The sequence below is a fragment of the Oncorhynchus masou genome, chromosome 6 (genome assembly GCF_036934945.1).
Source record: "Oncorhynchus masou masou isolate Uvic2021 chromosome 6, UVic_Omas_1.1, whole genome shotgun sequence".
NCBI lineage: Eukaryota > Metazoa > Chordata > Actinopteri > Salmoniformes > Salmonidae > Oncorhynchus > Oncorhynchus masou.
In genome coordinates this window covers 61,778,493-61,800,808 of record NC_088217.1, presented here as the reverse complement: position 1 = coordinate 61,800,808, position 22,316 = coordinate 61,778,493, and the positions used below count along the sequence as shown (strand labels likewise).

The 22,316-nt window shown below is 40.2% G+C and overlaps 2 protein-coding genes and 1 long non-coding RNA gene across 3 annotated transcripts; 2 read left to right on the top strand and 1 right to left on the bottom strand.

Moving 5' to 3' along the window:
• Positions 1-2,135: 2,135 nt before the first annotated feature.
• LOC135542420 (uncharacterized) lies at positions 2,136-3,519 on the top strand. The gene is made up of 3 exons (XR_010456080.1): positions 2,136-2,683; positions 3,000-3,092; positions 3,186-3,519. It is a non-coding gene; the product is annotated as an uncharacterized LOC135542420 (long non-coding RNA).
• LOC135542407 (zinc finger protein 664-like) lies at positions 3,502-8,171 on the bottom strand. The gene is made up of 2 exons (XM_064969337.1): positions 7,300-8,171; positions 3,502-5,130 (listed from the first exon to the last, which is right to left on the bottom strand). Exons 1-2 carry the CDS (start codon positions 7,640-7,642, stop codon positions 4,484-4,486), a joined length of 990 nt encoding a protein of 329 aa, XP_064825409.1. The 5' UTR covers positions 7,643-8,171; the 3' UTR covers positions 3,502-4,483.
• Positions 8,172-9,698: 1,527 nt separating this feature from the next.
• LOC135542402 (gastrula zinc finger protein XlCGF52.1-like) lies at positions 9,699-21,762 on the top strand. Its single transcript, XM_064969332.1, has 2 exons — positions 9,699-10,381; positions 19,917-21,762. Exons 1-2 carry the CDS (start codon positions 9,931-9,933, stop codon positions 20,660-20,662), a joined length of 1,197 nt encoding a protein of 398 aa, XP_064825404.1. The 5' UTR covers positions 9,699-9,930; the 3' UTR covers positions 20,663-21,762.
• Positions 21,763-22,316: the final 554 nt, after the last annotated feature.

Sequence of the window (22,316 nt, the reverse complement as noted above, 5' to 3'; positions counted from 1 at the left end):
CGGGTGCACCTCAGCCAGCGCTCAAGGTACTAAACGATATCATAACGGCCATCGATAAAAGACAGTACTGTGCAGCCGTCTTCATCGACCTTGCCAAGGCTTTCGACTCTGTCAATCACCATATTCTTATCGGCAGACTCAGTAGCCTTGGTTTCTCTGATGACTGCCTTGCCTGGTTCACCAACTACTTTGCAGACAGAGTGCAGTGTGTCAAATCGGAGGGCATGCTGTCCGGTCCTTTGGCAGTCTCTATGGGGGTGCCACAGGGTTCAATTCTCGGCCAACTTTTTCCACCTTGGCTTACTGTTAGTTGGCTTCTAACTGGTCTCCGGTAGTTAGTCTCGCTGACCATAACCGTGCTGGTTGGCTATGCTGGTTAGGGTAATAGCTAGTTGGTTAAAACCTCTTGATACTCCCCACCCCGGATCCGGGATCGTGAATAAAGCCTCAGGCTCATTAGCATAAAGCAACGTTAACGATTTCTGAAAATCGCAAATAAAATGAAACTAATGCACCTGCTCTCAAGCTTAGCCTTTTCTTAACAACACTGTCATCTCAGATTTTCAAAATATGCTTTTGAACCATAGCAAATCACTAATTTGTGTAAGAGTATGCTAAGCTAGCTTAGCATTTTGAGTAGCATTTAGCACGCAACATTTTCACAAAAACCAGATAACCAAATAAATAAAATAATTTACCTTTGAAGAGCTTCGGATGTTTTCAATGAGGAGACTCTCAGTAACATAGCAAATGTTCAGTTTTTCCTGAAAGAATCTTTGTGTAGGAGAAATCGCTCCGTTTTGTACATCACATTTGGCTACCGAAACGAACCGATAATTCAGTCACCAAAACGTCAAACTTTTTCCGAATTAACTCCATAATATCGACCGAAACATGGCAAACGTTGTTTAGAATCAATCCTCAAGGTGTTTTTTCACATATCTCTTCATTGATATGCAGTTTGTGGAAGCCTGCTTTCCCCTCAGAATCGCATGGAAAAATACCAGCAGCTGAAAAATATGCACCAATTTCGACGGAGGACATCGGGCGGACACCTGGAAAATGTAGTCTCTTATGGTCAATCTTCCAATGATATGCCTACAAATACGTCACAATGCTGCAGACACCTTGGGGAAACGACAGAAAGGGCAGGCTCATTCCTCTCGCATTCACAGCCATATAAGGAGACAATGGAAAACGGAGCCTCAAAAATCCTGCTGGTTTCCTGGCTGCCGTTTCATCTTGGTTTTGCCTGTAGCTCCCGTTCTAGGGCACCCACAGAGAATATCTTTGCAGTTCTGGAAAATTCAGAGTGTATTCTTTCCAAAGCTATCAATTATATGCATAGTCGAGCATCGTTTTGTGACAAAATATCTTGTTTAAAACGGGAACGTTTTTCATCCAAAAATGAAATTGCGCCCCTAGAGTTTCAAGAGGTTAATAGCCAATGTTAGCTGGCTGGCTAAGATAACTGCATATAGCTAATATTATTTGATTTTTTTGTTAGATGGCGTTATGTATTTCCAAAACGTTGGTTTACTTTAATCACTCAAGTCATGAGCGTAAACGATTGGTTTAATATGAAGTTCTACATTTGAAGTTATTTCGGTTGTAGTTTACATCATAGGGAATAGGCTGGTCCTCCATATTTCTTCACACCTGACTTTATCATTCTTCTGAGTTCTGATTGGTTTTATGTAATAACTCCAAAAATAGAACAGTGAGGTGTAACTTTGCAATGGGACTTCAAACATTTTTTGGGAAGAATATTTTTTTTGATCTTTTAAACTTTACCGTAACTTAACCATTTTTTTTCTCTCGGTCACTTTACATTTTTAGATCAAAAAGCATTTGACCTTTCCACTGCGTTAACAATGGAAGATTGGTTGATTTCCAGTTTTTAAGCATAGTATTTAAGATGATTGACGAGAAAAGTATAGTCCAACCATTGGGTAACTTGTTTCATGCTCATCAAAGGTGAGGGTGAATTTCAGATGTTCACTGCTTGTATTGAAGAAGGAGTGGAATCGATGAAGTTCCTCTGCTGTCCCCTGGATTAGATGGAACACGTCATCAATGAAGACTTTTTCAGAACCTGATGAGTTGCTAGAATGGATTGTTAGGGTTGACAATCACGTTCTTCTCAAACAACCCCACATACAGATTGGCATAATCAGATGCTATTTTTTAAACTGCAAACTGCACATTTTAAATGTTTTCTTTACTCAAGTATGACAATTGGGTACTTTTTACATCACTGTTTCTTTTACACCTGCAATGTAAAATAAACAGAAGAATGCATGATGGTCAATGCTATCTGGTATCCTTGGGACATCCCTACCCTAAACCCTAACTTTAACCCCTAACCTTAACCCCTAACTTAACCATTTGAAATGTCAACTTCAACGGGCTAGGGGCGTCCCAAGGATGTATCTCTACCTAAAAATATATGATCTAAGTGATTGATAGTTGGTATTCAGCAGTCATAAAGCCTAATTTACTTAATGAATTACTAAAATAGTAATTTTGTCAGACAGCAGCTCTCCACTTTATTGACTGACTGATCCATTCATCCTTCCATCCCTCCTCAGCCTTCCTCTCCTCTGAGGACCCAGTGAGGCTGGAGAGCAGTCAGAGAGCTGTTGAGGGACTGGTTAGGAAGAACACTTCTACAGCCAGAGAGGTGAGAGGTCACACATGGTTTAGATGGTAAATATTTATCTCCCCTTAGCGGTTCATCACGTAAACAAAAAGGAATATGTTCCATCATCTATGTTTATTTACAATAGTGCAAATTGCCCACTGATATTGGTGTAATTTCTCACCCATTTTGGTTGTATGAAAGTTAATTTCCCCTCAGACACACACATTTGTTCTTTGTTATTATGAAGGTAATTTTTGTCAAATGTACTTTTCTCCACTCATTCACCCCACCTCTTTACGTTGCTTATTTATTCTCTTTATATTGAATCTCTTTTATATTGAATATTTCTATTCAGTGGCCTGACTGCATCCAGACTGTCATAGGCCCATCCTGGTAGATCTGAACCGAATGCAGTTTGGAGTGATCGGATGACAGAAGTCACATTTAGGTACCAGGTGTAACTGAGGCCATAGATGCTTCATATCTATTACTTTGCGTGTTTGAAATACTATGACTGAATGTGTTTCTTTCTGTGTTGCAGGGGAAGTCAAGAAATGGAACAGCAAGGCCACAGAACATGACATAAGCAGAGCTGTGGGAGACCACCTCAAGCCCCTGGTAGAGCCGGGGGTGGTGTTTAACACTCCCCCACGCCTTCAGCAGGCTGGAAAAGTGGAAGATATACTGAATTTATACTGTTTTTCATACTAAGATGGATCATGCACTATATTGACAAGGTTGAAGATAGCATGAAAAACAGTATAAATTCAGTCAAAGCTGGACCAAGATATGCCTTTGCACATATTTGTTCATTGGTTTAGCAAGTCTGTTGATTGGTTGGTCACTGGGTTCATTTGTTTTGCAATATGATCAAATCAAGCTTTATTTATATAGTACATTTCAGACATGGATGCAACACAATGGCTTCACAGGAAAAAAACAAAAATAAACTGAAATATTTAGTACACAACAAACAAACTTAACTGAAAGACTGAGCATTTTAAGGAAATGTAATTGATTGAAATATTAGATGCAACATCCAACACAAAATATAAGTTTGTTTAATTCCATTGTTTGTTACGTTCTCCATTGAGAACCAAAAAACTAAAGTCAAACTAAATGTTACATAAATATGAGATATCAAAAGCAAATGTGATTGGTGAGGCATGGAATATTAAAACGTATCTTTGTCAGGCTGAAAATTTGAAATATGAGGTGATTTGTGTCATGCTTCTTCAGTAGTGGAATAAAGACAATTAGCATTTGAATGTTGTAAAGAAATACTGGAGTGATGTAGGATTGTGAATAGGCTACAAGTACGTTGAAATTAATTCATCAAGTCATTGAAAAAAGACCTGAAAATATTTACATTTAATTTTATAAACAAAACACGACAACATCATACAAACATCACATCTGCTCTTTTTTTGTGTCACTTTTTGTTAATTTACATAAATAGTAATAGATGTAAACAGCGCGCTACATTTTGAAGTGTTGCATTTTGATTAAAGAGGGTCACCAATGTGGTAAGTGTAACACAACTCTTTTTTTGTTAGTACAGTTTTGTTAAATCACATAAATAATACTCTTTCAATTCAGAGCCTGGATTTTTCCCCTGAGGCTAAAATCCATATCATGCTGAAATCAATTTATCAAATTCAACAGGGGGAAAACATTTAGGGTTCTACATCGAGACATCATTAAAATACTGCTTCAACAATGTTAAAACATTCTACATTGTGACAATATTTAATTGATATCGTGAAACATCTCCTTCATGTATGTATTTCATGATGTTTGATTAGATATATTTTATCAGAGTATCCCTTATCACATTGATCATAACCATAAGGTTTCTCTCATGTGTGTGTCCGCTGGTGTTATAGCAGGCTGTTTGACTTGAGTAAAACTCTTCCCACATTGAGTACAGCTATATGGTTTCACTCCTGTGTGTGTTATCTGGTGTGATATCAGGCCGCTTGACTGAGTAAAACTCTTCCCACATTGATCACAGCCATAAGGTTTCTCTCCAGTGTGTATTCGCTGGTGTGATTTCAAGTTGCTTGACTGAGTAAAACTCTTCCCACATTGATCACACCCAAAAGGTTTCTCTCCAGTGTGAATTCTCTGATGTATTTTAAGGTCTACTGAAGAGGTGAATCTCTTCCCACAGTCAGAGCAGCAGTGAAGATTCTCTCCAGTGTGTATTCTCAGGTGTAGTTTAAGTGAATCTGATTTTAAGTAACTCTTCCCACAGTCAAAACAGTGGTGAGATTTCTCTCCTGTGTGTCCCCGCTGGTGTATTCTCTTATGTAGTTTAAGTGAATCTGATCTTGAGTAACTCTTCCCACAGTCAGAACAGTGGTGAGATGTCATCCCTTTGCGTCTCTGCAGGTGTTTCAATCTGGAGAGACTCTTCTCTGCCTCGTCAGCATCATGATGTTGTTGAGGATCCCCAGAGGATCCACGATAGTCCCTTATCTCTCCTGTGTGAACAACAAAGTCAGACAGATGATTCAAGGCTCAAAACAGCAGAAATCCACTGTTTATTTGAGTTAAAAGGTGATGCCCAGACCGTACCCATGAAGTTGTACAACAATTGACGTCTGTTGAATTATTTGACAAACAGTCAAGTGAGCAACAATTTTAGTAGTAAAATCAATGATTGGAGGCTAGAAACAAGTTATTAAAGTTGCTGAAACTAAACAATGTGCCAGACAACTTTTGGTCTCCAATTTTGGCCCCTTTCTGTGTTTGCTCGTGCGGACGGGGGCAGAGCACACACAATTTGGTTGCAGAAACTCCTCCCTGCTAATGAGGAAACCACTAGTTATGGATGTAGTATATCTGTTTGGAGCAAAAATGGTGAGCGAAGATTTTAATTTTTCACAATGTATACTGAATATTACAGCTCACTATCAGAGCAAGATCAGAATGCTACTCAAGGAAACTCAACTCATTTTAAGCTCTGTGTCGCTATTTACTAAATCACCACCGTGGGGGAAAACTCAGGGGAGGTGTCATAGGATGACAGCAAAAATAGCCTCCATTTACAGGTTGAATATGAGTGCATTTCACACTACTTTTGGATTATAATTGTCAGGCTCGCTTGAATCTCCTGCTTTGTGTAATGTTTGTGTTTGTCTCAAATCACCTGCTTCATACTTAAAAAACACTTCAACCAGTAAAATGCTCTTTGGCTAGCTTTTCCATCAGCCTGACAATGAGGGTTTGTAAACTAAGTGTTTGCCAAATTGGCCCATAACTTCACCTAACAACAACATAGACCTACTGTAGGACCCATAACTTCACCTAATATCATAGACCGAGGACTATAAATAATTTAATATTTCAGGTGAAACATGGAAACTAAAATTTCATAACCTGATCACCACATAATTTTGTGAATAATCCCACAGTCACATGACAAGTGTCACAACATGCAACAACAACCAAAGCGCTTCTTCATTAGGCTACTCTGTAATGTGTTGTCATTCTAAATGTCCTGAATAAAGGAAAATAGCTCTGTGTGTTGTTCAATAGCCTATCCATCAAGGAACCGTTCTCTACACATTATGAGCTAAGTATCTCTATGCGCAAACAGACTAACGAGACGCTACTGTAAATCAAGCAGATAATAACACATTATAAACATCAATTTGTTAGGGATGTTGGATCCAACGTGGAGCACGGCATAACTGTTTTTACCAGAGTAATGAATGAAGAAGCGCTTTGGTTGTTGTTGCATGTTGTGACGCTTGTCATGTGACTGTCATTCAGAAAATGATTTCCTGGTTCAGCTGATGATAGTTGAACATGTGACTGTAACTAAATAGCTACAGTATTAAGAATTATGTGTAATTATTGAAAAAACACATTAATGACAGTATCCATTTGGGTGTTGTCAATAAAGTTAAGGTGACTCTCGGTCAGAACCATTGGATTTTGCAAACTCAAATGATTTAGGATTTCTGTGCCCATGAAATATAATATAAGGCGAACACTAAATGTTATGTAGGTAGAGTGCATTTCAGATATCTGAATACAAAAAACTGTACGAACAGGAAAATAACCTAAACCACAAGAGGTAAACTCACTGGAGGAGCTTACCAAGTAGACATTGAATGTTCCTGAGTGGCCTAGTTACAGTTCGGACTTAAATCGTATTGAAAGTTTATGGTAAGACTTGAAAATGGCTTTCTAGTAATGATCAACAACCAACTTGACAGAACAGGAAGGATTTTAAAAAGAATAATGAATATTTACACTTAGATCAGTTGCCTATTGGATGACATCACAACTTCCCATCAAGCCAACTCCTTGAAGGCCTTACTATGACATCACTCACTCCTTCTAGTTTCCAGTTGCCTAAAAAAAACACTATTTTGTTCAAAACATTTATTTGTTTCCCTTTAGTGTGTTTATACTTTACTGTATTTATATGTCACTTTTCAACAGGAAAATGTGAAAAATCACTTGAGGACATCATGAACAATTCATACATTACAAAAACATATTCAAGTGTAGAACGCCCTTTTAAAAATCACACATTACTTCAACAACTGCAGTTTGTGCCCCTATTTTTAAAGATATTACTCAATGTATTTACTGGTGTTCATCAGATCAATGTCCCTGTTTTATAAGACAGTACTCACTGTATTTACTGGTGTTAATCAGTTCTCCAGTCTTCTCTTCTTCATCCTCCTCTAATGTGACAGTAATCTCCCCCTCCTCATCCTTCATTCCAAAAACGTCTTCATCTACTTTCACTTCATCCTCCACTCCAAAAACTGCATATTCCTTCTTTTCTTTTACAGTAACATCCTCCTCCTCTTTCACTCTGAAAGCTTCCTCTTCTTTCACTGTAACAGCCTCACCCTCTACTTGTTTTTGCATTGTAAACATATTTCTCTTTGCCTCCTCATTGACGAGAGCTTCTTTCTCCGTCCAGCAGACCCCCTCTTCTTCAGCAGGAGGAGAGTAGCTTAGTGAACTCATGGTCGGGGATAATAGCTAGTTAGCATTGGTGACTAGACTAGTGCTAACTTAACCAGCCAGCTCGTTGACTTACAACGTAAATCTTAAATTAAATGGGGTAGCTAGTTGTTTCCACATAAGTATGTTTAAATCAAAACCAAATCTTCCTCTTCTTGTTTTACTGTAACATCATGTTCTTCCTTCTCCTCTTTCACAACAATGTTCAGCCCCAGAGATTCTCCGTCCAGCAGACCTCCTCTTCTTTAACAGGAGGGGAGTAGTTTAGGGAGCTCATGGTCGGGGATGTTAGCTAGCTATCTATCATTAGCGACTAGGCTCGTGCTAAGCTACTATAGCTGACTCATAACGTAATATTAAATTAAATAGGTTAACAAGTAGATACAACAGTGTCTAAAACACAGTAGTTAATATACACCTAAAACGAATAAATAGCTTGAATCGTTCGGCTATGTTGGTTAGCAAGCAACCGAGGTGTTTGACGAGCTGTTTCTGAAGAACCGTCCACTAGATTATACGTCACGCTGGCAACGTCGCCTGAAAGACGCACATCGCCGTCTGCTGACTGGAGGGGAAACGCAGTTGAGGATCATATTTTATTTTCAGACAAAGATTATTTTAAATGGATTTAATTAAATAATACTATTATATTGAGACATACAAAAGACAGGAATGTGTTGATTGATTAGTGCGAATAATAATTTTTTTACTACAACATATTTAAGGCAGTTTCATTAAGTCATACTAAATCTAAATAAGTAGCAAGCAACTGTTGGTCTATACTGCTCCTACATCATGTAACAATACATCATGTAGATGCATATAATGAACAGACTAGGTCTATACTGCTCCTACATGGTGTAACAACATACCTTCACACTGTTTCCGCATTGTATTACGTTAGCCTTGTTATAAAAATCATTTAAAATACATTTCAAAAGTTTGGGGTCACTTAGAAATGTCCTTGTTTTTGAAAAAAATCATATTTTTTCATTTATAATTTATAAAAACCTGTTTTTGCTTTTTTAATATGGGGTATTGTGATGTCATTATGGGATATTGTGATGTCATTGTGGGGTATTATCATGTCATTATTGGGTATTATGTGTAGATTGATGAGGGGGAAAAAATATTGAATCCATGTCAGAATAAGGCGTAACAAAATGTAGAAATAGTAAAGGGGTCTGAATACTTCCCGAATGCTCTGTATATATAGGGGCAGTACTCAGTGACATCACTTCATGAAACAGGAGGTACAAATATTTGACGCCAAACCAACAACAGTAGTTACTAAAACATAAATTGCTAATGTATGATGTTAGGTCAACTTTATACATTTCTATCCCAGGACCACTCAATTTTCAAATTCTCCAAAAATCTGCTGTGGATTACCGTAAATCCCATACCTTTATCACTGAGTGTATTACACGGACTGTAATGTAAACACACCAGCAGCTCAGCAGTCTAAGGTACGGCATCTCAGTGCTAGGGGCGTCACTACAGCCCCTTGTTCAAAACCAGGCTGTATCATAACAAGCTGTGATTTGGAGTCGCATAGGGGAGTGCACAATTGGCCCAGCATCATCTGGGTTAGGGTTTGGCCGGGGTAGGCCGTAAATGCAAATAAGAATTTTTTCTTAACTGACTTGCCTCATTAAATAAAGGTTACATATATTTAAAAAATGTAACTTCATTTCATTGTTACACTGGCATACAAACTCAGTAGCACAGAGTTGATCATCCATATGACGTGAAGAAATACTGCATTGTAGGTAGTTTGGAAAAGTTCACAAAATAAGTTAATAAATATGTAATAACGCAAAAACATAACTGTTTGTACTTATATGTAACCATAACGTGTCTACAACTGGCTTACTAAGTATTTAACCACACTGTATTGTTACACTGATGAGTAAAAACTCATGCTTCCTACACTTTAACTTGTCTGAAGATGAAATATACTTTTTACTCAACTGCGTTACCCACTCCAGTCAGTAGATGGCGGTCTGGGAATTTAAGGCAATGCTGCTGGTGTGACGTATAATCTAGTGGACGGAACGCGTCTTTCAACAGCAGCAACAGTTCGTCAGTCAGCTCGGTAGCTTGCAAGACAAAATAGACGAACCAATAAAGCTCTTTAAACGCTTTAGTGTATATTAGACACTGTGTTTTAAACCCACATCTGTCGTCTCGTCAGTTATCCGATTTAATTTCATATTTACTGTGTTGTTATTAGTCAGCTAGTGGGCTGGTTAAGTTAGCATTAGCCTAGCTAGCTAACATCTCCAACCATGCGGTCAATAAGCTACTCTCCTCCTGACGAAGAGGAGAAAGATATCACAGTAAAACAAGAAGTAGAGGGCGAGGCCGTTACTGTGAAAGAAGAGGAAGAGGCGTTCAGAGTGAAAGAGGAGGAGGATGTTACAGCAAAAGGAGAGGAGGAAGAGAAAGAGGGTCTGTGGCTGAACATTGTCGTGAAAGAGGAGGAGGGAGAGAAGGATGTTACAATACAAAAACAAGTAGAGGGTGAGGCTGTTACAATGAAAGAAGAGGATGTTACAGTAAAAGGAGAGGATGAAGCAGTTTATGGAGTGAAGGAGGAGGGTGGGGAGATGACTGTTACATCGGAAGAGGAGGAGGAAACTGGATATCTGGGCCTGGTTTCCCGAACACATCTTAAGGCATCCAACAACGAATTTAGCCATAAGATGGTTTTGAGAAACCGTTCCCTGATTAACACTAGTAAGTACTGTCTTAAAAAAGAGGCACAAACTCTGCAGTTGAACTGATGTTTGGGTTTAAGGTGGAAATCTGTAATTGCTACATCCATATTGTGACTTTTAAATTATTATTTTTAATGCCATTGATTCTTGAAGAATATAACACATGCCTCATGAGCTTACTTCAACTGTTGTACCCCCATCAGAACCCCAAATAAGCTTTTTTTACTATAATGTTTAGAAACAATGTAAATCAACACTGTATAGCCTCAACATGGTTAAAACTATAATGTTGATATCATGGATGTTCAGTCCTTGCATCCATAGGTCTGTCTGTCTGTAGTTACATTTCTCCAACCCCATAATCATTTTACAGTGGTGGAATGACCGATTTGTTATTTTTTGAACTGCAGATTGCTGGGTTGTGTGGGATTTTTAAACAGCAACAAAATGGCTGCCCATAGACATGGTTTGGTAAACAGCTGAGGGATGGGGGAAGGAGAAGTGTAACCACTCTCAAATTCATAGAGAAAGATATTGTAGTCACTGTAACCCAACACCTATCGACCTCCTCAAGAAGTTCAGACATCTTGGCGTAACAGTTATAAGGTGTTGACTTGACAGTCGCTGGACCTAGGTTTGAGTTCAGCTCAGGGCTACCCATCCATAATGTCATAATGATAGTTTAACCAGGTTATTAGGCTATATAGTATATTATAGAATTCATCCATGATGTCATAATGATAGTTTAAACAGGTTTCTAGGATATATAGTATATTCTAGAATTCATCAATGATGTCAATGATAGTTTAAACAGGTTTCTTGGCTATATATTATGTTCTATAATTGCCTGTGTAGATTTCCTGTGGGGGTCAAATTTTTTGAGCTGTTGATAAGTCATTTTATAATATTCAGCCAATTTTTTTTCACGCCCCTACATTAAAGGCAAGACATACCTAGATTCAATTACATTCATGAATTGGTTTGAAACCTTTGTTTTAAACCCTTCTCAAAGTTGGTGCCTTGACGGATTTATAAAAAATGGTTTGTCATGAAACACTATTTTTATTTAATTTAATTGTAACCTTTATTTAACTAGGCAAGTCAGTTAAGAACAAATTATTGTTTACAATAACTGCCTACCCTGGATGACGCTGGGCCAATTGTGCGCCGCCCTATGGGACTCCCAATCACAGCCGGTTGTGATACAGCCTGGATTTGAACCAGTGTGTCTGTAGTAACACCTCAAGCACTGAGATGCAGTGTTTGCTGTGCCACTCGGGAGCCCCAGAATCATGTTCCAGTGCTGTCCCCAACTAAAATACATCTTGGTCAACCAAGAGTCATCTGTTCTTTCTACCAATCGCCCCATGTGTTTTTATAGAATCTATATGTCCTGAACTTCTCTGATGCTTTAAGCACGCTGTTTGATTAAATAAATTATACACACAAATGACTAGAGAAAGCCAGTGGTCACTATAACCTGACGAGAGGGAGCCCGGTCGTCAATATAACCCGACCAGAGGGAGCCGGTCATCAACATAACCCGACCCGAGGGAGCCGGTCGTCGACATATCCCGACCAGAGGGAGCCGGTCGTCGAGATATCCCGACCAGGGATAGCCGGTCGTCGACATAACCCTACCAGGGGTAGCCGGTCGTCGACATAACCCGACCAGAGGTAGCCGGTCGTCGACATAACCCGACCAGAGGTAGCCGGTCGTCGACATAACCCGACCAGATGTAGCCGGTCGTCGGCATAACCCGGCCAGAGGTAGCCGGTCGTCGGCATAACCCGGCCAGAGGTAGCCGGTCGTCGGCATAACCCGGCCAGAGGTAGCCGGTCGTCGGCATAACCCGGCCAGAGGTAGCCGGTCGTCGACATATCCTGACTAGAAGGAGCCCCCCCTGCTCCTGGACTTCGTAAATTCTGCCGTTCTGCTCCTGAAATGTTCAGTAATAGACGACACCAGCAGTCGGCAACCTTTTCCAGTTGGAGTGCCAATTTAACAGACCATTTCTACCAATCTGTGTGCCAGTTATGATTTTCATATGCACATTTTCGTGGAACAGTTTAATTTAAATTATAATAGTATCTCAAAATCATTGTCTGTGATTAATCTACATTCTATCTAAATGAAAATTATACACATCTAAAAGTAACTTTTATTGCTAATGCCATCTATGTAAAAAAAAATTGCCTACTTAAAGCCAACAAATGAAAACACCTGGCATTCTGCAGGTAGAAAATAGCCTGTTAAAAAAAATATCCTAGATATCACATTGGCTGCACATGGCCTGTCTACAACAAACTTGAAACATTGAATCAACTATCAACTGGGTCAGGAAACTCTGGTAGCAAGCTTGCAACATTGTATAAAATATTGTAGGCCCTCAGTTTCCTGCTCCATTGAGTTCTGGACAGTAATCGGGTATTTTATGACATTTCCACTGGATCAGAGCATTACATTTTTCCCTTTTCTGCCGAGTGGTTATCAAAAGGGCGAGTTGTAAATATTTTAGAAAAATACTTAGAGGAACTGTTGTCATTCACAATTGATTTTGATTAGACTTTGTTTACTTGCTTTTTGGAGGTGAAAAAATACTTTGAGAAGCTCCACAACTCATTAGTGGTGGTGCATTAAGACAATCAGAAATAATATCAGACATCCCCAAATGGTCACATTTATAGGCCTACATTTGTGTGCATGCCAGGTAGACTAGTCCTACAAAACGCGTAATCAGGTGTGCGTCCTTACTCAACATTGACAGGAGTGTTTCAAACAAAAGACAATGAATAAATTAACAAAACTGACGCATCTTGCTGGGTAAGGTCTGGGTGGTCTGCCAGGGGCCGTTTCATTTAGTATCCGTTTGGGTCTTTTGGGGGATGATTGTATTGATTGAAGTTGGCCGACTGAAAGGGAGTGTAACTTTGATTATAATTACTCTTCCCTTAAGGAGGGAATCGAGGTTCAACACCTTTTAGTCCCCGCCCTTTCCTGGGTTGGTGAAGAGCAGCATTACATTTTAAGGAATAAATTCAAGCCTCACTCCCATCACCTGTGGACGGTGGTGCTTCCAGCGAGGCTTGGATTTAATAGTATGTTGTACCTAGTTTCCATCCTTCAGGGAACAGTAGTTATAGTCATAACGAATTGTCATGTGATGAACTTCAACTTAAATACAGAATCTTACAATTGGACAGTTTTTTTGTATTCTGAAATGCACTCAAACTATGTATCATTTAGTGGCTCCTTATGTTATGCTGGGAAAACAGTTTATGGGCACAGAAATACTAAATAATTTCAGAGTTTGCTAAATCCCAATGGTTTTTATCAGAGACATCTTGTAATCCAAGATGGCGTAGCATTAAGATGTGTTAGTTGTAAATGGTATGTATTTTTTGTATATATTGCAATATATTTCAATCTTTTTCCATTTTTAAATTAAATATACCTTCCGGCAACATGCCTCACCCATTATATGATACAGATCTGCTATTTATTGTTTTTAGACCTAATAGCTAGAACCTCCATCAGCAGCTAGCCATCAGAAGCTAACCAGCTAATGAGCTACTAGCTATTTAGTCATTGTTAGCCACTGCTAGCGGCCTTTACCTTTTTAGCTCAGACACCAGCCGCTTTTAGCCTGGATAATACCTGCCAGTCTGCACAGCGCGATATCAACCCTGAGCATATTGGACTGTTTTCCCCCACTACATCACCATATTCCTGCCATCAGCTCTGGACCATTACACCGAATAATCGCAGCTAGCTAGCTGCCACCGAGTGGCCCAACCCCGAAGCTAGCCTTGAGCCAGGCCCATCTCCCGGCCTGCTCAGTGGACCCTATGATCACTCGGCGACACAGCTGATGCCTCCCAGACTCTTCACTAAGATGACTAGAAGCCACTACATCACAGGATTCCTGCCGTAAGTTCTGGACCTTTGCACCGGATTGGCTATAGTGGCTAACACCCTTGTCCCGAAACTAGCACCAGTTAGCCTTGAGCCAGGTGCATCTCCCGGCTAGCAAACAAAATTATTCCAGCCACAATACCTCTTTTGCCAATTGGCCTGGACCCTTTGTCGACACAGAGCACCGCCGATCCATCACGACTGGTCTGCCGACGCAATTCTGTCTGATGTGCCCTCAACCGGCCTTTGCCAGACGTCGGTGAAGCCCTTATCCCGAAGCTAGCACCAGTTAGCCTTGAGCCAGGCGCATCTCCCGGCTAGCGTAGTAATGACTACCTAGCGGCTTCCCTGGTTCATATATTGCTGTTCACTGGACCCTATAATCACTTGGCTACATAGCTGATGCCTGCTGGACTGTTCATTAATCGCGGTACTCCATTTTGTTTCTGTCGGCCCCAGCCTCGAACTCTGACCCTCTCTGCCCATTCATCACCATTTTACCTGTTGTTGTTGTCTTACCCGCTGTTGTCTTAGCTAGCTCTCCCAATCAACACCTGTGATTGCTTTATGCCACGCTTTATGTCTCTCTAATGTCAATATGCCTTGTATACTGTTGCTTAGGGTAGCTATCATTGTTTTATTTTACTACGGAGCCCCTAGTCATACTCAACATGCCTCAATTAACTATTTTGTCTCACCTCCCACACTTGCAGTGACCTCACCTAGCATAACTGGTGCCTCTAGAGATGCAACCTCTCTTATTGTCACTCAATGTCAAGGTTTACCTCCACTGTACTCGCACCCTACCATACCCCTGTCGGTCCATCATGCCTTGAATCTATCCTGCCACGCCCAGAAATCTGCTCCTTTTATTCTCTGTTCCCAATGCACTAGACAACCAGTTCCGATAGCCTTTAGCCATACCCTCATCCTACTCCTCTGTTCCTCGGGTGATGTAGAGGTTTCCCCAGGCGCTCTCATTTGTTGACTTCTGTAACCATAAAAGCCTTGGTTTCATGCATGTTAACATCAGAGGCCTCCTCCCTAAGTTTATTTTACTCACTGCTTTAGCTCACTACACCAACCTTGATGTCTTTTCCGTGTCTGAATCCTGGCTTTGGAAGGCCACCAAAAATGGACATCCCTATCGACAACAATTTCAGTCAAGATATAACTGCCAAAGGGAGAGGAGATGCAATCTACTGCAGAGATAGCCTGCAAAGTTCTGTCATACTTTCCAGGTCTAACCCAAACAGTTTGTGCTTCTAATTTCATAAAAATGAATATCTCCAGAAATGTCTCACTGTTGCTGCCTGTTATAGACCCCCCTCAGCTCTCAGCTGTGCCCTTGACACCATATGTGAATTGATTTCCCCCCCCATCTATCTTCAGAGTTCTTTCTGTTGGGTGACCAAAACTGGGACATGCTGAACACCCCGGCCTTTCTACAATCCAAGCTAGATGCCCTCAATCTCACACAAATTAGCAAGGAATCTACCAGGTAGAACCCTAAATCCATAAACATGGACACCCTCATAGATATTATCCTGACCAGCTTTCCCTCCAAATACACCTCTGCTGTTTTCAATCAGGATCTCAGCGATCACTGCCTCATTGCCTGCATTCGTTATGGGTCCGCGGTTAAATGACCACTCCTCATCACTGTCAAACGCTCCCTAAAACACTTCTGCAAGCAGGCCTTTCTAATCGACCTGGCCCGGATATCCTGGAAGGATACTGACCTCATCCCGTCAGTAGAGGATGCCTGGTTGTTCTTTTAAAAGTAATTTCCTCACTACCTTAAATAAGCATGCCCCTTTCAAAATATGTACAACTAAGAACAGATTTAGCCCTTGTTTCATTCTAGACCTGACTGTCCTCGACCAGCACAAAAACATCCTGTGGCGTACTGCACTAGCATCAAATAGTCTCCGCGATATGCAACTTTTCAGAGAAGTCAGGAACTAATACACACAGTCATTTAGGAAAGCAAAGGCAAGCTTTTTCAAACAGAAATTTGCATCCTGTAGCTCTAACTCCAAAACGTTTTGGGGCACTAAAGTCCATGGAGAATAAGAGCACCTCATCCCAGCTGCCCACTGCACTGAGGCTAGGAAACACTGTCACCACAGATAACTCCACGATAATCGCAAACTTCAATAAGCATTTCTCTACAGCTGGCCATGCTTTACTCCTGGCTACCCAAACCCCGGCCACAGCTCCCCACCCCCCACAGCTACTTCCCCAAGCTTCCCCAGCTTCTCCTTCACCCAAATCCAGATAGCTGATGTTCTGAAAGAGTTGAAAACCTGGATCTGTACAAATCAGCTGGGCTAGACAATCTGGACCCTCTCTTTCTAAAATTATCCGCCGCCATTGTGGCAACCCCTATTATTGGTCTGTTCAACTTCTCTTCCGTACTGTCCGAGATTTATAAAGATTGTAACGCTTCCGCGGTCATCCCCCTCTTCAAAGGGGGTGACACTCTAGACCCAAATTATTACAGACTTATTTCCATCCTGCCCTGCCTTTCTAAAGTCTTTGAAAGCCAAGTTAACAAACAGATCACTGACCAGTTTGAATACCACCGTACTTTCTCTGCTGTGCAATCCGGTTTCCGAGCTGGTCACAGGTGCACCTCAGCCACGCTCAAGGTCCTAAACAATATCATAACCGCCATTGATTAAAGACAGTACTGTGCAGCTGTCTTCGTCGGCTTGGCCAAGGCTTTCAACTCTGTCAATCACCGTATTCTTATCGGCAGACTCAACTACCTTGGTTTCTCAAATTACTTTCTCCCCTGGTTCACCAACTACTTCTCAGACAGAGTTCAGTGTGTCAAATCGGAGGGCCTGTTGTTCGGATCAGAGAATACACACAGGAGAGAAATCTTATATCTGTGGTCAATGTGGGAAAAGTTTTACCTCATCTAGCAGTCTCTATGGGGGTACCGCAGGGTTCAATTCTCAGAGCGACTCTTTTCTCTGTATATACCAACGATGTTGCTCTTGCTGCGGGTGATTCCTTGATTTACCCCTACACAGGCGACACCATTCTGTATACATCTGGCCCTTCTTTGGACATTGTGTTAACAAACCTCCAAATGAGCTTCAATGCAATACCAAACTTCCGTGACCTCCTACTGCTCTTAAACGCTAGTTAAACTACATGTGTGCTCTTCAAACTATCCCTGCCTGTGCAATTTTCTAAATTGTAATTACTTCGCCACTATGGCCTATTTATTGCCTTTCCTCCTTACTCCATTTGCACACATTATATAGATTTTTCTATTGTGTTATTGACTGTTTGTTTATCCCAAGTGTAACTCTGTTGTTTTTTTTGTCACACTGCTTTGCTTTTTCTTGGTCAGGTTGCAGTTGAGAACTTGTTCTCAACTTGGCCTAGCTGGTTAAATGAAGGTAAAATAAAATCTTAACTTGACACCCAAATGGATACTGTCATTAACGCGGTTCTTCAATAATTACACATAATTCATAATACTGTAGCAAACATTATATTACACAGGACATAAAAAGACCGTACAATTATAATCCAAAGTAGTGTGAAATGTACTCATAAGCAACCTGGAAATGGAGGTTACTCCACTGAGTTTTTCCCCATTCACATTCAGAATACATTGTGAAAAACTAAAAATCTTTGCTCACCATCTTTGCTCCAGGCAGATATAGTACATCCATAACTATCAGTTTCCTCATTAGCAGGGAGGAGTTTCTGCTATCAAATTGCCCTCGTGCCGCAATTTTAGCAAACACATAAAGGGGCCAACAGTGGGGCAAAAAAGTATTTAGTCAGCCACCAATTGTGCAAGTTCTCCCACTTAAAAAGATGAGAGAGGCCTGTAATTGTCATCATAGGTACACTTCAACTAGGACAGACAAAATGAGAGAGAAAGAAATCCAGAAAATCACATTGTAGGATTTTTAATGAATTTATTTGCAAATTATGGTGGAAATAAGTATTTGGTCACCTACAAACAAGCAAGATTTCTGGCTCTCACAGACCTGTAACTTCTTCTTTAAGAGGCTCCTCTGTCCTCCACTCGTTACCTGTATTAATGGCACCTGTTTGAACTTGTTATCAGTATAAAAGACACCTGTCCACAACCTCAAACAGTCACACTCCAAACTCCACTATGGCCAAGACCAAAGAGCTGTCAAAGGACACCAGAAACAAATTTGTAGACCTGCACCAGGCTGGGAAGACTGAATCTGCAATAGGTAAGCAGCTTGGTTTGAAGAAATCAACTGTGGGAGCAATTATTAGGAAATGGAAGACATACAAGACCACTGATAATCTCCCTCGATCTGGGGCTCCATGCATGATCTCACCCCGTGGGGTCAAAATGATCACAAGAATGGTGAGCAAAAATCCCAGAACCACACGGGGAGACCTAGTGAATGACCTGCAGAGAGCTGGGACCAAAGTAACAAAGCCTACCATCAGTAACACACTACGCCGCCAGGGACTCAAATCCTGCAGTGCCAGACGTGTCCCCCTGCTTAAGCCAGTACATGTCCAGGCCCGTCTGAAGTTTGCTAGAGAGCATTTGGATGATCCAGAAGAAGATTGGGAGAATGTCATATGGTCAGATGAAACCAAAATAGAACTTTTTTGGTAAAAACTCAACTTGTTGTGTTTGGAGGACAAAGAATGCTGAGTTGCATCCAAAGAACACCATACCTACTGTGAAGCATGGGGGTAGAAACATCAGGCTGTTTTTCTGCAAAGGGACGAGGACGACTGATCCGTGTAAAGGAAAGAATGAATGGGGCCATGTATCGTGAGATTTTGAGTGAAAACCTCCTTCCATCAGCAAGGGCATTGAAGATGAAACGTGGCTGGGTCTTTCAGCATGACAATGATCCCAAACACACCGCCCGGGCAACGAAGGAGTGGCTTCGTAAGAAGCATTTCAAGGTCCTGGAGTGGCCTAGCCAGTCTCCAGATCTCAAACCCATAGAAAATCTTCGGAGGGAGTTGAAAGTCTGTGTTGCCCAGCAACAGCCCCAAAACATCACTGCTCCAGAGGACATCTACATGGAGGAATGGGCCAAAATACCAGCAACAGTGTGTGAAAATCTTTGACCTCTGTCATTGCCAACAAAGAGTATATAACAAAGTATTGAGATAAACTTTTGTTATTGACCAAATACTTATTTTCCACCATAATTTGCAAATAAATTCATTAAAAATCCTACAATGTGATTTTCTGGATTTTAATTTTTTTTTTGTCTGTCATAGTTGAAGTGTACTTATGATGAAAATTTACAGGCCTCATCTTTTTAAGTGGGAGAACTTGCACAAGTGGTGGATGACTTAATACTTTTTCCCCCCACTGTATATTGGAGATCAAATGTCACCTGGCACACTGTTTAGGGTTTCAACAACATGAATAACCTATTTTTAGGCTACAGTCATCGATGTTACTACTAATGTGAAAACAAGACAAAATATGACTATTCTTGCTCATTTTAAGACATTTGTAAAATAATTTTAACATTCATTACAGACGTCAATTGTTGTACAAAATCATGGCTACGCTGTTGGCATCACCTTTACAGTGGATTACCGCTGCTGTGGGCCTTTAGTCATCTGTCTGACTTTGTTGTTCACACAGGAGAGAGACGGGACTATTGTGGATACTCTGGGGATCCTCAACAACTTCATGATGCTGATGAGGCAGAGAAGAGTCTCTCCAGATCAGAACACCTCAAGAAACACCTGCAGAGATCCACAGGGAAGAGAACTCACTGCTGCTCTGACTGTGGGAAGAGATTCACCTCATCAGGCATTAAAATTCATCAGAGGATCCACACTGGAGAGAAACCTTATAGCTGTGGTCAATGTGGGAAGAGATTTACTACATCTGGTTCTCTGACTCTACACCAGAGAATACACACAGGAGAGAAACCTTATATCTGTGATCAATGTGGGAAGAGTTTTACCTCATCTAGCAGTTTGACTCAACACCAGAGAATACACACAGGAGATAAACCTTATAGCTGTGTTCAATGTGGGAAGAGTTTTACTGAGTCTGGTGGTCTGACTATACACCAGAGAACACACACAGGAGAGAAACCTTATAGGTGTGATCAATGTGGGAAGAGTTTTGGTCAATCTGGCCATCTGACAGTGCACCAGAGAATACACACAGGAGAGAACTCCTATAACTGTGATCAATGTGGTAAGAGTTTTATTACATCTAGCAATCTGACTCTACACCAGAGAACACACACAAGAGAGAAATCTCATAGCTGTGATCAATGTGACAAGAGATACTCTGATAAAAGACATCTGATCAAACATCAGAAAATACATATCATGAAACCACTCCTTCATGTATCATTGAACTATCCCAATTAGCAAAATGTCATTGAAAATATATTGTAAATAAGGCTAATTGTCTTTATTCCACTACTGAAGAAGCATGATTCAAATCACCTACTCATATTTCAAACATCCAGCCTGACAAAATATACATGTTTTATTATTCCATGCCTAACCACAAAGTGAATTATTGCCAATATATATTAACAAAGGAGTGTACGTTTGGTTTTGATTATTCATATTTACAATTCATGTAACATTTATGAATCATAATTATTTATGCAATCAACTGACATTTTTTGGCTACAATTATATTGACATTGTTGCTCAGCTTTTAAAATATCAGAGTTCATTCTCAGATGTGCCAACCCATATGTACTAGAGCATGACATTGGGGACTTGGCCCTGATCCAACAACATGCCTATTGAGTGAACCCTGAAAAGAGAGAGAAGCTCTGCAGTGAGGTGGAAAGTTACTACAGATATTAAGGAGCTAGTTCTAGAAACTAGTGAGTTTTGGGAAGAGGAGAGTTCTAGAAGCTAGTGAGTTTTTTAGGATTCTATAGAAAGAAAAATTAGAAAAATAATATGATTGTATATTATTATTTAGAAATACGTGTTTTTTCTTGTTTTTAATTGTTGCCAGCCAGTAGACACCATGTTTATATTGGTGAAGGTGAAGCATTGTAGTTGATTATAATGTGAAATTGAAGTTGTTTTCTGTTGGTGGTAAGCAAACCTGTCTATCAAAAATATAGAATATATGTGTTGTCTTAAAGGGGAAGGTTTTACACGCTTTGGTTTTTAGGTGGGATTTTAGCACGCATAGATCATCAGCACGTATAGCTCCCGTTTACGTTTAGCATGTAGGACGCACTGATTGGTGTCACCTCGTTAGTCACTGTGTTACACCTGTGCTGGCTTGTCCATCTCTATGGTTGAATATTGCCTCATGTTGTTAATATTTTAATCATTGGATTTTCCTTAGTCTTTCAGTTGTTAACCTTCTGTTTTTTATCCTCTTATATTTGTTGTGTATTAAATATTTCTGTTTATTTTTGTAAATCCATGTGAAGCCATTGTGTTGCATCCATGTCTGAAATGTGCTGTATAAATAAAGCTTGATATAATTTGAACATATTGCAAAACAAATGAACCCAATGATTGACAATCAACAGACTTAATAATTGATTTAACCTTTAAATAGGCAAGTCAGTTAAGAACACATTTTTATTCGACATGATTGCCTACCAGGGAACAGTGGGTTAACTGCCTTGTTCAGGGGCAGAACAACATATTTTTACCTTGTCAGCTCTAACCACAAGGCTACCTGCCGCCCTCTTGAATAACCAATGAGCACCTATTTTAGTCCATCTTAGTATGAAAAACAGTATCAATTCCGTATATCTTCCACTATGTCAAAACACTATCACTTTTCAACCAACCCAGTGCATTTGTTGAAACGGAAAAGTTTTGAAATCAACAATACGTCAAAGGATTCAACAACTGTAAACTGTAACAAACAATTGGATCAAACAGATCAATCCCACTTGACATTAGGTTTCATTCAGACCCTGCAGGGCTTAGATTAAGTCAGGACTAGTTAAACTAGGACATTTAATAAGCTTTCCTGAACGTGGTTTAAATTAGGCAAAGTTAGTCATAGACTGGAGTCAGGTAAATACGCCTA